This window comes from Somniosus microcephalus, chromosome 10 (genome assembly GCF_052327205.1).
Source record: "Somniosus microcephalus isolate GS21.2 chromosome 10, FLI_Smic_1.0, whole genome shotgun sequence".
Lineage (NCBI taxonomy): Eukaryota > Metazoa > Chordata > Chondrichthyes > Squaliformes > Somniosidae > Somniosus > Somniosus microcephalus.
In genome coordinates this window covers 153,622,821-153,635,069 of record NC_140996.1, presented here as the reverse complement: position 1 = coordinate 153,635,069, position 12,249 = coordinate 153,622,821, and the positions used below count along the sequence as shown (strand labels likewise).

The 12,249-nt window shown below is 58.7% G+C and overlaps 1 protein-coding gene across 1 annotated transcript in view; it reads right to left on the bottom strand.

The window, feature by feature from the left end:
• The window catches only part of mrps9 (mitochondrial ribosomal protein S9), a 152,129-nt gene that overhangs the window by 89,183 nt on the left and 50,697 nt on the right, over positions 1–12,249 (bottom strand). The window contains exon 5 of the mRNA XM_085998976.1: positions 8,673–8,752. Coding sequence (XP_085855102.1) covers positions 8,673–8,752 — 80 coding nt within the window. The remainder of the gene's footprint in view (positions 1–8,672; positions 8,753–12,249) is intronic.

Genomic DNA, 12,249 nt, shown 5'->3' with positions numbered 1-12,249 from the left:
GGCCAAGCCAGAGAGAGACGCCGCGTCTCAGCTCCTGCTGCGCGCGCACCCTAGCGGCGCTGGGCTGAGGCTCGGCCCTCCAGCCTTCGAGTGGGGCCGGGAGGTGCCTAGATTGGGCGTGGGTGCAGAGGAGACGCCGAGGCTTCTAGGCCTACCTGGAAAAACGGGGAAAGGTAGGAAAATTAATGAGATTAGATAAGTTAATTACTTTCTAAATCATTTTTTTTTAAAACAATATGTGTTTGAAAACGACGTTTTTTTTTAAGACGCAGAAAGCGGGAAAAAGGAAAAGTTTGGAATCAAGATGGCGGCGACTCATCACCTCGGTTCAGAAGGATAAGGCCCGGCCACACACGCACCGATTGGCCCGGCGGCACACGCCAGCAACCCGGCGTACGATTGGTCGAGCTCGAGGTCACTCTGTCGCTAATGAGCGGATAATGAGATGCTAATGAGCGGCCGAGACCTGCCCCCCCCGGCCGAGCCCAATTGCGGCTCTGAGAGACGGCCGGCGGCCGAGCCACGCCGCCCCCCCCGCCCAGCCCGATTGCGCCGCGTCTCACCTGCTCCTGCTGCGCGCGCACCCTGACCCTCGTGGCTGACGCCGTTGCCCTGGGTAACGTGACACGGCTGGGGGGGGGGGGGGGGGGCGGGGTGAGGAGCTTAGCAGAAGCGCAATCACCTAGCTCGGGCCTGGCTGGGCAAGAAAGGCGCAGGCTTTGAGGCCTAAGAAAAAAACGGGGAAAGGTAGGAAAAACAATGTTCAGGTTAGGTTTACCAATGAGTGATTTTTTTTAAAACAATTTTATAAATTGAATTTTATTTTGGTGGAAATGTATATTTGAAAAGAAAGACGCAGAAAGCAGGAAAAAGAATGGAAGCAAGATGGCGGCGACTCACCTCGGTTCAGAACGATAAGGCCCGCCCACACACGCACCGATTGGTCGACCATCAGGTCACCAAAGCGTAGGATTGGTCAATCGTCCCGTCACTCGACCGTAGGAGGGCCCGGCCGCACGCGGCAGCAAGCCGCCGTACGATTGGTTGACCTCGAGGTCACTCTGTCGCTAATGAGCGGATAATGAGATGCTAATGAGCGGAATGTTGAAGGTTTTTGGGATACCGCGGGCGCGATTTTAGCCCGGCCGAAACGTAAATACGCTTAAAACCGTCTCGGAAGCGTAAGCTTTCTTTGGAGGTAACGCGCGCGTAGGTACGCCCTGTAACTTTCGAGCACATAGCCCGCCAGACGCACACGCGATGACAGACAGAATGACACAATGACAGACAGACAGATCGACCAATTTATATATATAGATATACTAGCTGGCGTGCCCGGCGGTGCCGAGGCTTTTTCGAGGGCTGGTTGTTGTTGGAAGAGAGAGAGAGAGCGACTGGGGGGGGGGGGGGAGAAAGAGAGAGAGCGACTGGGGGGGGGGGGGGAAGAGGGAGAGCGACTGGGAGGGGGGAAGAGAGAGAGCGATTGGGGGGGAAAGAGAGAGAGCGACGGGGGGGGGGGGAAAGAGAGAGCGCGACCGGTGGGGGGGGGGGGAAGAAAGAGAGCGACCGGGGGGGGGGGGGGGGGGGAAGAGAGAGCGCGACCGGGGGGGGAAGAGAGAGAGCGACCGGGGGGGAAGAGAGAGCGCGACCGGGGGGGAAGAGAGAGCGCGACCGGGGGGGAAGAGAGAGCGCGACCGGGGGGAAGAGAGAGCGCGACCGGGGGGGAAGAGAGAGCGCGACCGGGGGGGAAGAGAGAGCGCGACCGGGGGGGAAGAGAGAGAGCGACCGGGGAGGAAGAGAGAGAGCGACTGGGGGGAAAGAGAGAGAGCGACTGGGGGGAAAGAGAGAGAGCGACTGGGGGGAAAGAGAGAGAGCGACTGGGGGGAAAGAGAGAGAGCGACTGGGGGGCAAGAGAGAGAGCGACTGGGGGCAAGAGAGAGAGCGACTGGGGGGAAAGAGAGAGAGCGACTGGGGGGAAAGAGAGAGAGCGACTGGGGGGAAAGAGAGAGAGCGACTGGGGGGAAAGAGAGAGAGCGACTGGGGGGGAAGAGAGAGAGCGACCGGGGGGGAAGAGAGAGAGCGGCTGGGGGGGAAGAGAGAGAGCGACTGGGGGGGGAAGAGAGAGAGCGACTGGGGGGGGAAGAGAGAGAGCGACTGGGGGGGAAGAGAGAGAGCGACTGGGGGGGAAGAGAGAGCGCGACTGGGGGGGAAGAGAGAGCGCGACTGGGGGGGAAGAGAGAGAACGACTGGTGGGGAAGAGAGAGAACGACTGAGGGGGAAGAGAGAGAACGACTGGGGGGGGAAGAGAGAGAACGACTGGGGGGGAAGAGGGGGGGAAGAGAGGGGGCAAGGGGAGGGAGGGGAGGAGGGGAAGGGGGGAAGGGGAGAGGGGAGGAGGCGAGGGGAGGAGAGGAGGGGAAGGGGGGAGGGGGGAAGGGAAGGAGGGGGAGGGAGAGAGGGAGGGGGAGGGAGAGGGGGGGGAGGGGAAGGGGGAGAGTCCCCGAGCCCCCTGATCCCCGAGGCTCGCCCCCCCGAACTCCCGAGCCCCCTGATCCCCGCCCCACCGAGGCTCGCCCCCCCCCCGAACTCCCGAGGTTGGCCCACCCACCCACCACCCCACCCCACCCCAACCCCCCCACCAAGCACCGAACTCCGGAGGCCCGATCTTCCGAGCACGGCCCCCCGCCCTCCGGAGCTGGCTTCAAGACCGCGACTAGGGGGGACGCGAGCGCGCGCGCGCGACTAGGGGGGACGCGAGCGCGCGCGCGAGAGTAGGGGGGGACGCGAGGCGCGCGACTAGGGGGGGCGCGATGCGCGCGACTAGGGGGGGCGCGAGCGCGCGACTAGGGGGGGAGGGCGCGAGCGCGCGACTAGGGGGGGAGGGCGCGAAGCGCGCGACTAGGGGGGGGGCGCGAAGCGCGCGACTAGGGGGGGGCGCGAAGCGCGCGACTAGGGGGGGGGCGCGAGCGCGCGACTAGGGGGGGGCGCGAAGCGCGCGACTAGGGGGGGGCGCGAAGCGCGCGACTAGGGGGGGCGCGAGCGCGCGACTAGGGGGGGGCGCGAGCGCGCGACTAGGGGGGGCGCGAGCGCGCGACTAGGGGGGGCGCGAAGCGCGCGACTAGGGGGGGCGCGAAGCGCGCGACTAGGGGGGGCGCGAGCGACGACGCGAGCGCGACTGAGGGGGGCGCGGGCGCGAGCGACTAGGGGGGGGCGCGAGCGCGCGCGCGACTAGGGGGGGCGCGAGCGACTGGGGGGGCGGGGGCGCGAGCGCGCGCGCGACTAGGGGGGGCGCGAGCGCGCGACTAGGGGGGGCCGCGAGCGCGCGCGCGACTAGGGGGGACGCGAGCGCGCGCGCGACTAGGGGGGACGCGAGCGCGCGCGCGACTAGGGGGGACGCGAGCGCGCGCGCGACTAGGGGGGACGCGAGCGCGCGCGCGACTAGGGGGGACGCGAGCGCGCGCGCGACTAGGGGGGACGCGAGCGCGCGCGCGACTAGGGGGGGCGCGCGCGCGCGACTAGGGGGGACGCGAGCGCGCGCGCGACTAGGGGGGACGCGAGCGCGCGCGCGACTAGGGGGGACGCGAGCGCGCGCGCGACTAGGGGGGGACGCGAGCGCGCGCGCGACTAGGGGGGACGCGAGCGCGCGCGCGACTAGGGGGGACGCGAGCGCGCGCGCGCGACTAGGGGGGACGCGAGCGCGCGCGCGACTAGGGGGGACGCGAGCGCGCGCGCGACTAGGGGGGACGCGAGCGCGCGCGCGACTAGGGGGGACGCGAAGCGCGCGCGCGACTAGGGGGGACGCGAGCGCGCGCGCGACTAGGGGGGACGCGAGCGCGCGCGCGACTAGGGGGGACGCGAGCGCGCGCGCGACTAGGGGGGACGCGAGCGCGCGCGCGACTAGGGGGGACGCGAGCGCGCGCGCGACTAGGGGGGACGCGAGCGCGCGCGCGACTAGGGGGGACGCGAGCGCGCGCGCGACTAGGGGGGGACGCGAGCGCGCGCGCGACTAGGGGGGACGCGAGCGCGCGCGCGACTAGGGGGGACGCGAGCGCGCGCGACTAGGGGGGACGCGAGCGCGCGCGACTAGGGGGGACGCGAGCGCGCGCGACGAGGGGGGACGCGAGCGCGCGCGACGAGGGGGGACGCGAGCGCGCGCGACGAGGGGGGACGCGAGCGCGCGCGACGAGGGGGGACGCGAGCGCGCGCGACGAGGGGGGACGCGAGCGCAGCGCGCGACGAGGGGGGGACGCGAGCGCGCGCGACGAGGGGGGACGCGAGCGCGCGCGACGAGGGGGGACGCGAGCGCGCGCGACGAGGGGGGACGCGAAGCGCGCGCGACGAGGGGGGACGCGAGCGCGCGCGACGAGGGGGGACGCGAGCGCGCGCGACGAGGGGGGACGCGAGCTGCGCGCGACGAGGGGGGACGCGAAGCGCGCGCGACTAGGGGGGACGCGAGCGCGCGCGACTAGGGGGGACGCGAGCGCGCGCGACTAGGGGGGACGCGAGCGCGCGCGACTAGGGGGGACGCGAGCGCGCGCGACTAGGGGGGACGCGAGCGCGCGCGACTAGGGGGGACGCGAGCGCGCGCGACTAGGGGGGACGCGAGCGCGCGCGACTAGGGGGGACGCGAGAGCGCGCGCGACTAGGGGGGACGCGAGCGCGCGCGACTAGGGGGGACGCGAGCGCGCGCGACTAGGGGGGACGCGAGCGCGCGCGACTAGGGGGGACGCGAGCGCGCGCGACTAGGGGGGACGCGAGCGCGCGCGACTAGGGGGGACGCGAGCGCGCGCGACTAGGGGGGACGCGAGCGCGCGCGACTAGGGGGGACGCGAGCGCGCGCGACTAGGGGGGACGCGAGCGCGCGCGACTAGGGGGGACGCGAGCGCGCGCGACTAGGGGGGACGCGAGCGCGCGCGACTAGGGGGGACGCGAGCGCGCGCGACTAGGGGGGACGCGAGAGCGCGCGCGACTAGGGGGGACGCGAGCGCGCGCGACTAGGGGGGACGCGAGCGCCCGCGACTAGGGGGGACGCGAGCGCCCGCGACTAGGGGGGACGCGAGCGCGCGCGACTAGGGGGGACGCGAGCGCGCGCGACTAGGGGGGACGCGAGCGCGCGCGAGACTCGGGGGGGACGCGAGCGCGCGCGAGACCGGGGGGACGCCGAGCGCGCGCGAGACCGGGGGGACGCCAGCGCGCGCGAGACCGGGGGGACGCCAGCGCGCGCGAGACCGGGGGGACGCCAGCGCGCGCGAGACCGGGGGGACGCCAGCGCGCGCGAGACCGGGGGGACGCCAGCGCGCGCGAGACCGGGGGGACGCCAGCGCGCGCGAGACCGGGGGGACGCCAGCGCGCGCGAGACCGGGGGGACGCCAGCGCGCGCGACTAGGGGGGACGCGAGCGCGCGCGACTGGGGGGACGGGGAAGAGGGGGGGGGGGCGGGGAAGAGAGGGGGGCGGGAGAGAGGGAGGGAGGGGGAAGGAGAGAGGGAAGGAGGAAGAAACCGGGCAGACCAGACTAAAGATGGCGCTGTTCGGGCCCACATTGAAGTTCCGCTAGGATCAAATATGGCGCTGTGGTGTTGCTGCATTGAACTGCTGCCAGGATGAAAGAGGGCCGGGCCCAGTTGCCGGGGTAACCCTCCTCCCCTCCCGATCTCCAGAGCCGGTTGCCGGGTTAACCCTTGAGAGGGGGGGGGACCGAGGAGAGGGGATAGGGGGCTGGGACAGAAAGAAAAAAAAGCTGTCTGCCAGCCTTCAGGGCTGGTGCGGCCAGCCTTGAAGGTGTGTGAAGAAGCCGGAGGCCATTTTCTCATGTCGGTTGGAAGCACGGAAAAAAAAAATTTCTTAATAAAAACTGCAAAATGTCTTTACTTTTACAAAAAGTAGCTGCAAAGTACAAAATCGGAAATCTTCTAACTTTATATGTTCTTTCCTTAAAAAACTTTCGCCTTTTGAAAACCGAAAGTTTTTTAAGGAAAGAAGATATAAAGTTATAAAAACTGAATTATTTATTCTCTATCTCTTCACTTACGTTGCAATAGTTGCTGCAGTCACTCCAGTGCTCACGAAGACAAAAGTAACTTTTATTTATTCTGTCTTATTAAGCATCAGGCCCCGCCCACACACGCCATAGGATTGGTCAACCATCACGTGATGGGGGAGACCGAAGGGAGGGGTGGGAGGAACTTGCCACAAAACAATTGCCTGGGGTCCAGCATGGCTGGCAACAGACGCCCAGGCTTAGAGGCCTACCTGCAAAAACGGGGAAAGGTAGGAAAATTAATGAGATTTAGAAAGTAATTAGCTTTTTTTTTTTAAAAACAATTTCTGAAAGTAATTAGCTTTTTTTTTTTAAAAGAATTTCTGTTTTAAAAGGAACTTTTTTTTTTAAAGACGCAGAAAGCGGGAAAAAGAAATGAAAAGTTTGGAATCAAGATGGCGGCGACTCACCTCGGTTCAGAACGATAAGGCCCGCCCACACATGCACCGATTGGTGGACAGTCAGGTCACCGAAGCGTAGGATTGGTCAATCGTCCCGTCACTCGACCGTAGGAGGGTCCGCCCGCACGCGCCAGGAACCCGCCGTACGATTGGTCGACCTCGACGTCACTCGATGCTAATGAGCGGATAATGAGCGGAATGTTGAACATTTTTTGGATACCGCGGGCGCAATTTTTGTCTGGCCGAAACGTAAATACGCTTAGGACGGTTCTGGAATCGTCAGCTTTCTTTCGATGTAACACACGTGTAGGTACGCTCTATAACTTTCGAGTTTATTCAATACAGACAGACAGAATGACAGACAGACAGATGTATCCTTTTATATATATAGACTGGCTGAAGTGCCCGGCGGTGCCGAGGCTTTTTCGAGGGCATGTTGTTGTTGGAAGAGAGAGCGAGCGCCTGGGGGGGGGGGGGGGGGGGAAAGAGAGAGAGAGAGAGCGCGACTCGGGGGGAAGAGAGGGCGGGGGGGAGGGGAAGGGGGGAAGGGAGGGGGAGGGGAACGGAGGGGGGGAGGGAAGGGAGGGGGGAGGGCGGGCGGGGGGGGAGGGGAAGGGCGGGCGGGGGGGAGGGGAAGGGCGGGCGGGGGGGAGGGGAAGGGCGGGCGGGGGGGAGGGGAAGGGCGGGCGGGGGGGGAAGGGAGGGGCGGGAAGGGGAAGGGGGGGGCGGAAGGGCGGGGGGGCCGGGGGGGGGGGAAGGGGCCCCAGGCCGAGAGCCCCGCTCTCCGAGCCCCGCACCCCCCTGGCCGAGAGCCCCGCTCCACCCCCCCCCCGGCCGAGCCCGATTGCGGCTCTGAGAGACGGCCGGCGGCCGAGCCCCGCCCCCCACCCCTCCGGCTGAGCCCGATTGCGGCTCTGAGAGACGGCCGGCGGCCGAGCCCCGCCCCCCCCCCGGCCGAGCCCGATTGCGGCTCTGAGACACGGCCGGCGGCCAAGCCCCGCCCCCCCCCCCCGGCCGAGGCCGATTGCGGCTCTGAGAGACGGCCGGTGGCCGAGCCCCGCCGAGCGCGGAACAGAGACGCCGCGTCTCACCTGCTCCTGCTGCGCGCGCACCCTGACCCTCGTGGCTGACGCCGTTGCCCTGGGTAACGTGACACGGCGGGGGGGGGGGGGGGGTGGGGGGGTGAGGAGCTTAGCAGCAGCCCAGTTACCTAGCTCGGGCCTGGCTGGGCAAGAAAGGCCCAGGCTTTCAGGCCTAAGAAAAAAACGGGCAAAGGTAGGAAAAAGAATGTTCAGGTTAGATAAAATATTGACAAATGAGTGATTTATTTTAAAAGAATTTAATAAATTGAATTTTATTTTGCCGGAAATGTATATTTGAAAAGAAAGACGCAGAAAGCAGGAAAAAGAATGGAAGCAAGATGGCGGCTACTCACCTCGGTTCAGAACGATAAGGCCCGCCCACACACACACCGATTGGTCGACCGTCAGGTGACCAAAGCGTAGGATTGGTCAATCGTCCCGTCACTCGACCGTAGGAGGGCCCGGCCGCATGCGGCAGCAAGCTGCCGTACGATTGGTCGACCTCGAGGTCACTCTGTCGCTAATGAGCGGATAATGAGATGCTAATGAGCGGAATGTTGAAGGTTTTTCGGATACCGCGGGCGCAATTTTAGCCCGGCCGAAACGTAAATACGCTTAAAACCGTCTCGGAAGCGTAAGCTTTCTTTGGAGGTAACGCGCGCGTAGGTACGCCCTGTAACTTTTGAGCGCATAGCCCCCAGACGCACACGCGATGACAGACAGACAGAATGACAGACAGATGTACCGATATAGAAGATAGATATAGATATGTTAAAATACAACAACAGCACAAAAGTGCACACATCTTGCTGATCACGTCACAGTTGAGTCAGACTTCAGCATCACATTTATTTCATTTGTTCAAATTTCAAGTTCATCAAATCACAATGAGTGGGCCTTGGTGCGGGATAGGATGCGAGCAGCAGAGTTTTGGATGAGCTGAAGTTTACGGTTGGAGAGCATTTGAACAGTCAAGTCTGGATTAGCTTTGATGCTGGAAATAAAACCAGGATCATACACTATCGAAGATGGCCGGTTGTTTGTACATCCACTTGATCACAAATTTTATTTATAGTTTTGCTAAGTAAATCTTAAATTTAAAAGATGTAGTAAATTATTGTCTTTGCATCTGAAATGTTTATAGACTTACATGCATAAGTGAATAGTAGGACAGTTTTCCTGTGTAAAAAAGGTAATTGAAAGGACGACCATCTTCTCCCCACTGGACAGCTGTTAAACATAGAAAAAATTACATTTTGGTTTATCTGATACATGTTTAAACATTCTAATGACAACAGTGAAGTAAATTTGTATCTAGCATTTTCAGTGCACTGGAGTATATACAATATTGGGAATTCGGGTGTGTACCCACCATGATTTCTTGTCCTTTAATTTTAGGAGCCCAAATTCCCCATATGCGCTAATAGCTCTGCATTTGAAGTGCTCAGGACAAACATTTAGTGTTAATATCTCATGACAAGCTCATCAATAACAAATGCAACCTTGTCAAATCTGTTGTCAACACTGAAATAGGGATAGGAGTGGAGACAAGAATGCAGCTAAAGATTTGCCGAAGGAATTAGAATGATTATGCAACTAGGCAAATAATAAATTCATTACTGCAAATATTACATATAGTTCAGAAAATGTGTCAGAAATATACATTGGATGGAATTGTATTACCAAAAGGAGATGTAGAAAATGAACTGGGAGTGAAAGTAGATTTTTCACTGGCAAAGCAATAAAAAAAAATCATGGTGCATCTACAGAAGTTATACCACATTTACAATGCAGTCAGACCATACTTGAAGTGCTAGATTCAATTCTGGTCAGGACACTAAACAAAAAAACACATGGATTGTGGTGAAAAGTAAATTTAAATGAGATATCAAGAAGAACTTTACTCAAAGAGTGATAAATGTTTCTAAAATAGTTAGCCAGACAAGGTAGGCAAACAAATTTGTGACTTTCAAAATACTGCTGAATACTAAGATGGGTAAGTTAGAGTATTGAGGAATGAGCTTTACTAAGTCCAAATGGCCTTTTCCCATCCTTACATTTTATTCAAATGCATTCCAATAGGCAAGTCACGTGCACAGTCAGTAAGCATTCTCTTAACAGTTTGCTACATGAATACATACAAGTTTGCAATCCTGTAAATACTATTCTAGCCATTAGACGCTAGAGTATGCTGCACTACACGCTCAGGCCAACATCCCCAGCATTGAAGCTTTGGCCACGCTCGATCAGCTCCGATGGACAGGTCACATCGTCCACATGCCTGATACGAGACTCCCAAAACAAGCGCTCTACTCGGAGCTGCGACACGGCAAGAGAGCCCCAGGTGGGCAGAGGAAACGCTTCAAGGACACCCTCAAAGCCTCCTTGAATAAGTGCAACAGCCCCACTGACACCTGGGAATCCCTGGCCCAAGACAGCACAAAGTGGAGGAGAAGCATCCGGGAAGGCGCCGAACACCTTGAGTCTCTTCACCGGGATCAAGCAGAAGCCAAGCATAAGGAGTGCAAGGAGCGCACATCAACCCAAGCACCCCACCCACCCGCCCCTTCAACCACCAGCTGCCCCACCTGTGGCAGAGACTGTAGGTCTCGCATTGGACTCATCAGTTACCTGAGAACTAATTAACTAATTTTTAATGTGGAAGCAAGTCATCCTCAGTTCCGAGGGACTGCCTGAGAAGAGACACGATCAGTGCAACAAACATTCCACTGAACCAAAAAGGGATTCACAAGATTTGTCATTGGTTCATACTCTTTAAAAATAACTAACTAAATAATTTAACAGGGTTGAATACATTCAAATGTTATCATTCACACGTAGGATCTGTTTTTAGGACTAATTAAGGCTGCTTTATACAGCATTTAGAGGGGTTTGAGCACTGCTCCTTCCCAATGTGTAGGTCTCATGCAACAAGTGTAGGGTGACTATATCTTCTAAACCAAATCTGGGGACACACAGGGTGGTAGCACAGCAAAGTAGCCTAGACGGAAAATGTAAGTTGCGCAGTGTAGTGAGACAAAATCTTTTAGCAGCCTATATTTTTAACAGTTGCACATATACACTACAAATGCAAATAATTACCGTGGATGTGATGTCACACTACTGAAGCACGTTCAGACACCTAAACCTCACCCCTCCCCGTGACTGAGGTCTCACCTAAGCCCCATGACTGAGGTCTCACCTAAGCCCCATGACTGAGGTCTCACCTGACCCCTCCCTCCCACCCCACCCAGTGACTGAGGTCTCATCTGACCCCTTCCCCCTACCCCACCCAGTGACTGAGGTCTCACCTGACTCCTCTCCCACTGACTGAGGTCACACCTGACCCCGCCCCCCCCACAGTGTCTAGGGCTAGTCTGCCCCCACCTTTCCCCGGTGGCTGTGACCAGGCCCTCCCCCACAGCCTCTCCCTCAGCCGCTCCAGTTGCCGTGCTCCCAGGCACTTCCGGTGCCGACAGCCCAGTAGCACGAGCCCAGCCGGAAACTCAGAAACAACCGGCACATGCGCAGAAAGACCACCCAGTCGTGCATGCGCAATGAGTCACTCTGGCCTTTGTACAAGTTGCAAACTGACAGCTCAGGGGGGGATACACTCACTGGCCAGGGGTACACTTCAGGGACAAGTTTTGTGAACCAGGGACTCTTCTGGGGACATTGTTTGCCCGGGGACACCGTACCTTATCCGGAGACTGTCCCCAGAAAATGGGGACATAGTCCCTGGATGTGGTACTGTCCCCGGAAAACGGGAACGTGTGGTCAGCCTAAACCAGCTTCAATGTAAACTTGCTGCATTTGTTTAGTCAGCCACTGGGAAGACACTTTAAATAAAAACAAAATCAGGTCCTTCTTGGAAACAGGTGGGCATTCAGACTTGATTAATCCAGCTCGTTTCCATTGGGGTAGCTGTTAGTTGATTAAACCCATGGATCAGGATCCGGCAGGGCTAGTACTCCTCTAAAGCAGCTAAAGATAATCTTTCAAACCAACTCAGAAGCTCTGTACAGTACGTGGTTATTCTCATCACTGCAGCCAGCTCATTAGGACCTTTAGAAAGTCAGTAAATAGGTGAGGTTCTGTGAACAGTTTTCAAAGCTTACATTCACATTCGTATTTTACGACTGACTGATTAAGAAACAATTTTAAAATTAAGAATGTTTTTCATTTTTCACCAGAAAACAGAGGAATATTTTGCTACAATTTTGGTCCTATGCACCTTTCGGCTGCATGTAGAGATTGTGTCTGGTATGGCATGATCAGTCGCATTTTCCCTTCAATATACTATCAAATTCAAGACACACTGGCCACAATTAATAAAAATGTACAACCTTTAATCCCAGAGTTCTTTGCTGACATTACTTCAGAACATTACTTCACAAGAATGTAGGATTGTTTAAATGGTAACTTTTTTTTTGCCTTCACAAGCATCAGTAATAGATGAATAAGCCTCCAAATAACTTGTTTTCTGTAAAAAGCCACACAAGGGAGAGATTTTTTTTTAAATCTATATACTTGTGTGCATTTTAAAGAGGGAGAGAAGTAAAAAGGAAAGAAAAGATAACAGACAGGCTGCTGTAAATCAAATGTTTAAATCAAACACAATGACCAATGCAGTTTAGATTGGGTCCATTTATTTATATTTCTTTAGTGTAATGTGATGCTATTGCTCCACTGACTATGTGCAGAAGAATACATTTTCTGCAAGCATA